The 7,908-nt window shown below is 48.2% G+C and overlaps 1 protein-coding gene across 4 annotated transcripts; it reads right to left on the bottom strand.

The window, feature by feature from the left end:
• Positions 1-638: 638 nt before the first annotated feature.
• On the bottom strand, positions 639-6,784 carry LOC123187026 (F-box/LRR-repeat protein 13). 4 transcript variants are annotated; one of them, XM_044598776.1, is made up of 4 exons: positions 5,664-6,784; positions 5,445-5,594; positions 1,107-1,283; positions 639-991 (listed from the first exon to the last, which is right to left on the bottom strand). In XM_044598776.1, exons 1-4 carry the CDS (start codon positions 6,708-6,710, stop codon positions 962-964), a joined length of 1,404 nt encoding a protein of 467 aa, XP_044454711.1. In that variant the 5' UTR covers positions 6,711-6,784; the 3' UTR covers positions 639-961. The 4 variants fall into 4 exon arrangements, with proteins under 4 accessions (XP_044454711.1, XP_044454712.1, XP_044454709.1 ...); XM_044598777.1 differs by having other exon boundaries at positions 5,445-5,588; XM_044598774.1 differs by having other exon boundaries at positions 639-1,283.
• Positions 6,785-7,908: the final 1,124 nt, after the last annotated feature.

The following is a 7,908-nucleotide window of genomic DNA, read 5'->3' as shown; positions in this document are numbered from 1 at the left end:
TCTCCTATAGTCTCTGTAGTTGGGCCAATATTTGGCCCCTTTGGTTATGCGATTCTCTGTCAGGATGTATTTCCTCTACTTCTTCTGATACGCTATTTTTTCTCAGGTGATCAAAGGATAGGATTGTTGCATTGCAAGCCAGTATGACCGCGACGCCTGAACTGAACTTAATTCAGCTTGTAACACTATCAGTCAGTCCTCAAACTGGTACAATGTCTGTTTGTTTCTCCCGGTGAACGGATGCGGGAGAAAGGGAGAGGAAGCCTCCGTCCTGCCCAATTCTATAAATTCTCAGAAAGTTATACAAGCAGTTCATTTTCTGCATTTTCCGTGTGGCATACACATGGATGCAGTTCATAGTACTCAAACTCTATCCAGAACCTCAAAAGGCCACCTGCTATGCTGCAGAAAGTACCGAATAGGCCAAATGAACCAACCCAAATAAAATCTCAACATGGAAGTAGCATTATAGATCAACCGACATGGCATCAAAATGTTGTGCAAGCAAAGATTATCTAACCTAGCGCTATAAGATAGAAGGGATAAAGCATGCAACCAATAATAACAAATTAGATTCTGTCTTGCGATTCGCTGCTACATGCAGAGCAGGAAAAGCACTTTCAGATATGTGCAAGGCATGAAAAGGAATGGCAGGGCTTGTATTAAAGTCACTGTTCATGCAGTTCAAAGATAGATAGATAGATATGTGATCACTGCAATGCATGGCAAGACCATATTGTGCAAAGATATCACAGAGTTCACAGCAAGCAAAAATACCGATTCATGGTATGTCTGATTCCACCAGATATCAGGTCACAAATTTGAGGGGCGGCTAGCAAGTGAAGCAGATTGCAGATACCACACATGATCATAGTTCAGCACATCCCAAGAAACTTCTACTGCCCTAGGCTGATGATCTTCACTGGGAGAAGTTCCTCGGATGGAAAATAACTCTCATTTTTTAAACTCCACGCCTTGCCTCCTTCAGGACCTGTACCCAGATGAACACTGATGAGTTGGCACCTACTGACTTCAGAAGCTTGCCACACTTTGGAAAACGCTACATCTTCCCGAAACGGTGTGAAGCATGGGTCCGCCATGATTACCACTGCAGCCTCCAACACCTTCGCGCTCTTATAGAAGAGCTTGAGGAAGGCAATCTCGCTTTGCTCCCCTCGGAATTCACGGAAATACATTACTTTGATGCGCGACATGGCACTATCAGTGGGACCCAACTTGCAATTGAGCATTAGATTACCAGTGTGCTGACTACATTTTCTGGACTGCAAAAACAGATTAAATTTGTCAATAGTTGCAGAGCTACCGAGGGAGGTGTGGTAATTTGGTGAATGAAGATAGCCTCAACATATGCCGTGAAGCAAATATTGTGCATTACCTAAATGCATATAAGCAATATAAACTGTGGAACAATACATTTTCTACCAAATGTCATAAGAGAAAGGGGAACCTTTTGTTTGGAAGCTGAAATTCATCAATTACATGGAGTGCTCAACTCTAAAAACTACTCCCTCCGTAATCTAATATAAGAGCGTTTGGATTACTAAAGTAGTGATCTAAACGCTCTTATATTAGTTTACAGAGGGAGTATGTGTTACGCAGCGAGTGAAAAGTGAGGTGGTGCTGCAACAAAGAAATGGAAAACAAAAGGATCCAGTTATCTCTGCCGTCCAGTTGAGCTTCGTGATCTGTACCAGGCGTCATTGATTGAACTATACGGTGGCAGTAAAATATGGAATACATAGTGGCAGGTGCTGGTACGTATAAACGTTGGACGGCTCGACCAGACAGGGCGTTACGGTGGTGCTGCTGGCCGTTCCGTTGGGATTACGCACAAGTGGTACAGGTCCGTGCGGTTCCGTTCTGGGCCCGCGGTACAGGACGTCATGAGACCCCACACGCCAGAGCGGGAGTGATTGCAGCCCATCTACCAGCTCAGGCCAGGTCGTGAGCGGAGAAGAATCTGGGAGTGGCTGTGAGGGCGGCAGCGAGTGCGTCGCCGGACGGGCAGTACACGCACCCATTGGTGGCAGCGGTGAGCGGTTCAGAGCCACTCTGGAGCAGACATGGGGATGGACTTCCATGTGCCTCCAATCGACAGGTAAACATTTCCCCTACTGGATCAAGAAATCCCTGGCTTAGATTTTGGGATCACCAAGCTCCAGAGTGGACTAAAAGGTATGGACCTGCGATATCTGATTATGAACAGTGTTAACCTTTTTTATTTCCGAACTGTGAATTTGGCACTAGGGTGCAGTTTCATTTTGGTTAACTGGTGGACTCTGATGTGTTGTGAATGTTTGTAGGATGATATTAGTAGGTCTGATGTTAGTTCACTTGATTATACTGAACTAGTAACTGCAGTTTCTGGTTGATGTCTGTTATGAATGTGTTGTACAATGAAAGTTGCAGATTGAAATTGGATGATGAACCCGCACTCACCCATTTAAAGAAATCAGTTTTGTCTTGACAGTGCTGCACGAAAAGAAGATTCAGCTAAACCATAATCTTTTAAAAATGTGTTGTTTGCTGCTGCTTGCAGGGTTAGAGTTGGTAAGCATCCGCCAGACAGGAAGTCATGTCCTGATAGAACAGGTGCGCTAGAACAGACAATTCGGGGGGATGCTGATAAGCTAGGTGAGCATGTGGTCGAGCCTGCTATTGGGCTAACATTTGACTCACCTGGGGAGGCCTACAATTTTTACAACCTTTATTCATGGGAGCATGGGTTTGGCATCAGATACGGAAAAAGTAGGCTCAATGCCGAGAAGACAAAGTATATGCAGGAGGTGGTCTGCTGATGCTCTGTAAGTGTATAGAGGAATAGGTCTCTCTGTTCAATTCATCTGTAGTTTTTTTTTGCCAAATTTTCTAAATGCTATGTTGTAATTATAGGGGAAGCCCGTAACAGAGAACAACAGATCGTGCCGTTGTGAGTGCCCAGCCATGATCAGGTTGCTCCGCACATCGGATAATGGATGGTACATTACAGAACACAGGGTTACTCACAACCAGTCGCTAACCCCCACATGTGGAGAGAATGTGAACTGGCCGTCACACAAGCACATAGACGTGTACACGAAGGATTTGGTCAAGCAACTTAGAGAGAATAATGTAAATGTCACAAAGGTTTACAGCATAATAGCAAGTTTTTTTGGCGATGTCGACAAGGTTCCATCCACAAAGAGAACACTGGGGAATCTGTGTGCAAAAATAAACAGGCGGCAGGTGAAGGATAATGTCAGGAAAACCATTGATGTATTTGCGTATATTGCTGCGAAAGACCCCGCCTTTGTTTTCAGGGTGCAGCCAGATGAAGGGTGACAGATTAAGAATTTGATGTGGGCAACTGGGAGCAGTAGAAATCAGTACGTCTACTTTGGAGAAGTCATTACACACGATACCACATACAGCACCAACCTTTATGACATGCCGTTTGGCTTGTTCGTTGGGGGTAAACAACCACTTCCGGAGCATTATACTTGCAGGAGTGTTGCTTCGTGATGAGCAGGTAGAAAGCTTTGAGTAGGTTTTTACAGAATTTGTTAGGATGATGGGCAGCAAGCCGCCTATTACGATTTTAGCAGGTAACAAAGATACAAGCTTGATAAAAAAAACAAAATTATGATGTCTCACATGGGTGGTTTACAACAAATCAGTTTGTTTCTGTGCTGTAGATCAGAATAGGACGATGGATGTTGCAATCAAGAACATTTTGCCGTCGACAGCTCATCGGTGGTGCAAATGGCACGTGTTGAAGAAAGCAAATGAGACACTTGAGTCATTGTTCACACGACGGAGCAAGTTCAGGGCTGAGTTCTACTAAGTAATCAATCACATGTTGACAATTGATGAGTTCAAGGAGACTTGGAAGATGCTGTTAGAGAAGGGGCATGTTTGAGAAGTTTGGTGACTTGCTGTATCAAGCCCATGCATACCGAACTGAAGAAACAGAAAAGAAGAAGCTATACAGGGCAACGCACACTCAGGCAGAGAGACGGGGGAAATGGGCAAGGGTTATCTATGAAGTGAGGATCCTCGACGATGGAGACAAATTTGAGTCCTGTTCGAGCATATGGGGATGCCCTGTTGCCACATACTGAAAGTATGTCTTTGTTTTATTTTTTGTTTTGCCACACTCACTATCTTGGAACTGCTGCCTCAAATCATGGTTCTAATTGCAGGTGATGGATGTCCTGGGTACATGGAGATATCGCAGCACCTGATACCGAAGAGGTGAACAACGGACGTCAGGGATATTCTGCCACAACACCTACAGGTATACCAGCGTGACCATGCTGGGACACGAACAATGACCCATCGCCACACAACACTGTATGTTCATGCTATGGAGTTAGTCGTCTTGAAGACGCATGCGTAGCAGCTTACGAGAAGGGTATGGATATTTTAAGGGGAGGCATTGCTACTCTTGCTGAATTCGAGGATCAGAGAGACGGCCTTGCTTTGGAAGACAGGGTGTCTGATGGGGCTGGCATGGCAGCTAGGGCCAATGAAAACAGGGTTGATCCAGCCAATGTTAACCCAGCAATGCAGGATGGCACACTTGTTGGTCTAGGAGCACCAGAGAAGAAACGCAAAGCAGGGCGGCCGACAAACAGCCGTGAGAAAGCACCATATGAGGAGCTGAGAACTCGGTTTTGCAGCATTTGTAGAGGCAAGGGGCACAAAAAGACTACCTGCCCGGAGAGAGGTAATTTGCCGAAGCTGCCCAGGTAGGAGGCCAAATGCAGCAAACTGTGGCGTTGCCGGGCACTGGAAGAACACTTGCACAAATCCTGTGGGTGTTAAGCTGAAAACTGCCCCTGTGTCAAGAGGGGCAGCAGATATAGACTTGATTTTTTCTTTGTTTATTCCAGTCTGGGGACACTGAATCTTATTTTTTGGAAGTGTGTGTTGTAATATAGAACTATTTAGGTGAACCTGTGAAATCTGTGCTGACTTACCCCGATCTTGTTTGAATGCACTTTCATGAGCATGAAAAAAAAATTGTTCCACAACTGTTTTGGTTGGGAGGGGCATGTAAATGCAGTGAGTAATTGCCGGTGTGATGCTTGCCCTGCTTGACGTGACACGTGTGTCCCCCACGTTTTTGAATTTGAAAATTTGAAGACTAGTCCCAAGCAAGAAACCTATCTTTATAAGGTTGCCATCAGGTGGAACTACCAGCGCCTGTTTAACAGGAGACAACATTTATTGGCAACTGTACATGGGCCGTCGGGGATTCGCGGGACAACCACTGCCGTCCAAATATGACGTGGAATAACACCAAGGCATGCATCACGATGAGAAGGGGCGGTCCAGATTGCGGGATCATCTGGACCCGGGAGCCAAAATGGATTTCCGGAAATAGAACTGATATAATAAATATTGCTACGGATGTTAAAACATGAGTTGCTGGCACATACCGTGATATGCAGTCGCACGACGTTTGGGCAGAATTGGAGATATGTTGAAACCATATTTGCCTCACTGGGGACCGCGAAACGTACATGTAAGCTGAGGGTCCTGATGCTTGTGAGAATGCTGCTTCTGCTCACCTTTACCCCAGCCTGAAACTGACCAAATTTCAGAACAAAGCATGTACCTATAGCAGTGGGACGTATCTAGAGACATGAGACATTTACCATTATGATAGTGCCTCCGATCTCCAACACATGATTTCCTGGCTCCAAGGATCCAATCGAATGAAGCTTTGGGGCATCAGCAATGCTGACCCTGGTAGATAGGCCAGCAGCCGTGTGCCGGCATCCCTCCAGGACGAGCCGCTCGAGGCATGGAGCCTTCACCACCATGATGCTCTCCACAACTGAGCTGCAGACTTGCACGCAGCGTAGGCTCTGGCTGACGAGGCGTAGGCGGAGCCCCATGTGGCATCCCTGGATGTTGAGGATCTCCAGGACGGGGCAGCGGGCGACGATGGAGTCGACGTCCCCCTGCTCCATCACCACGGTGCAGATGCCGAGCTCCCGGAGGTGGGGGAAGGAGGCGCCGCGCAGGCCGGCTGTGTCCGGGAGCTTCCAGAGGCCGATGTAGAGGCGGACGAGCGTGCTGATGCCGAAGAGCGTGTCCGGGAGGGGCACGTCGAACGGCCACGGCCGGTTGACGAGCACCAGCTCCTGGACGCCCTTGGCGGCGAGGAGCTGCAGCCAGCGCGCGAGCTGGGCCCGGTGCGCGCCCATGTGGCTGCAGGTGAGGTGCACGCAGCGGAAGGGCCCCAGGTGCGCCTCGAGGATGCCGGAGACGGCGGCGGTGATGGCCGGCGTGTTGGCGGGGGTGGGCGGCCAGAGGTAGTCGTCGGGCCGGAGGAATGTGTCCACCAGGACCGGCTCCGCGGAGAGCCAGAGCCTGCGCCAGCGCGAGGCGAGCGCGGCGGTGCGCGCGGCGTCCGTGACGGCGAGGCGGGAGAGGATGTGGCGCAGGAGGGTGTCGGGGAGGGCGCTGAGGCGGTCTACGCCGTCGGCGGCGGGGAGGGCGGGGTCGTGCGCGGCGTCGGTGATGACGAGGCCGCGGACGGGGGCTCCGGAGACGGGCGGCGCGGGGAGGAGCTCGGTGTAGATGTATGTACACAGCTGCTCCGCGGCTCCGTCCAGTTTGCGCGGGTTGAAGCCGCTGCGCCGCAAGGCTGCCGCCGTATCCCGGTCCATGTTGGTGAACGGCGGCCGCCCGGCCATCGTCGGCGGCGGCGAGGGTTTGCCGATTTGGGGGCGGAAGCGTGGCGTGTGACGTGGGAGTGGAGATCGGTGTTTTTTTTTAGGGAAGTTTTCTTTTTGAGATTTTTTTTTAGGGAAGTGGAGACCGGTGTGTGACTGTGGAGTGAGGCGTCTGCTACGTTGTTTACTTGGGCTAAAGGCCCACGAGTAAACTCACTTATTTGATTTCTTGTTTAAGTCTTTTGTTATAATTATTACGTATATATGACTGTTTCAATTCCTAAAAAAAATATAATTGTTTCAACGAAGATCTCTCTTTTTCAGTGTTCCAATCACCTAAAAAAATACTCCCTCCATCCCATAATATAAAAGCTTTTTTAACACTAGTGTAATGGGCGTCGACCTACTAATCGCCTCGCCAACCGCTAGATGCCCCCTCGTGTAGACCTTTTGATCTTGCCATGCGGTGTACTGCCTTTGCGTCGCTCGCAACAAAATGAAAAAAAATCCCCTGTCCGCATGCCGCCCTGCACTAGTCCCGTCGACGCTCCCAAACACTCGTATAAGCAATGGTCGTCGAGCTCCGACGAGGGCACCGTCATGGCTGGTCGCGACAACCACCGACCGTGGTCATAGCATCGATGTGGCTGGTTGTAGCACGCCGCTTCACTTTATTATCATGTTGCATATTTTGGAAAAGCAAAATCAATGTAAAACACGAGAATCAAGTAAGAGTCAAAAAATTAACAACTTTCAAAATAATTCAGAGATATACCAAAAAGTAAATTTAGTATATGATTTTGGAAAATGGGTAAACTAGTAATAATTCATTGATAGCTAATACTACATCCGTTTCAAAATAATTGAAGTTATGCATATGTCCAAAGTCAATCTCGATTTAGTTTGACTATATGTGTATGTTGTGTTATAGATCTTAGCACATTTTTCTATAAAATGGTCAGACTTAAGCAAGTTTGACTTAGAAAAACCTAGAAGTTCAACTATTTTGAAAATTAGGAAACGTGGAAGGGCTTCGTGCAAGTCCATCCATGCTGGAGCGACGGAGACCGGCCTAGGTGTCGTCTAAGGACGGGTGAGGCAGCTGGCCAAGTAAGGGTCGAGCAGCGACCCAAGAACTAAAGGAAAGTGGCTCAGCAGCGGTGGCCTAAGGAACCAGGAGGCTAGAAACTATGGTGGGGGCATCCTATTCCTCGTGTCG

The sequence above is a fragment of the Triticum aestivum genome, chromosome 2A (genome assembly GCF_018294505.1).
Source record: "Triticum aestivum cultivar Chinese Spring chromosome 2A, IWGSC CS RefSeq v2.1, whole genome shotgun sequence".
NCBI classification, from domain to species: Eukaryota; Viridiplantae; Streptophyta; class Magnoliopsida; order Poales; family Poaceae; genus Triticum; species Triticum aestivum.
Note: the sequence above shows the minus strand (reverse complement) of the source record. Positions and strands in the feature narration are given on the sequence as shown.

Excerpts from the sequence above, each read along its gene's own strand:
- LOC123187026 (XM_044598774.1), bottom strand. The coding sequence starts at position 6,710 with ATGGCCGGGCGGCCGCCGTTCACCAACATGGACCGGGATACGGCGGCA. Across the intron at positions 5,595-5,663 it reads TCGGAGGCACTATCATAATG|TTTCAGGCTGGGGTAAAGGT; the intron begins GTAAATGTCTCA and ends AAATTTGGTCAG. Across the intron at positions 1,284-5,444 it reads TCGTGCGACTGCATATCACG|TCCAGAAAATGTAGTCAGCA; the intron begins GTATGTGCCAGC and ends CTGTTTTTGCAG.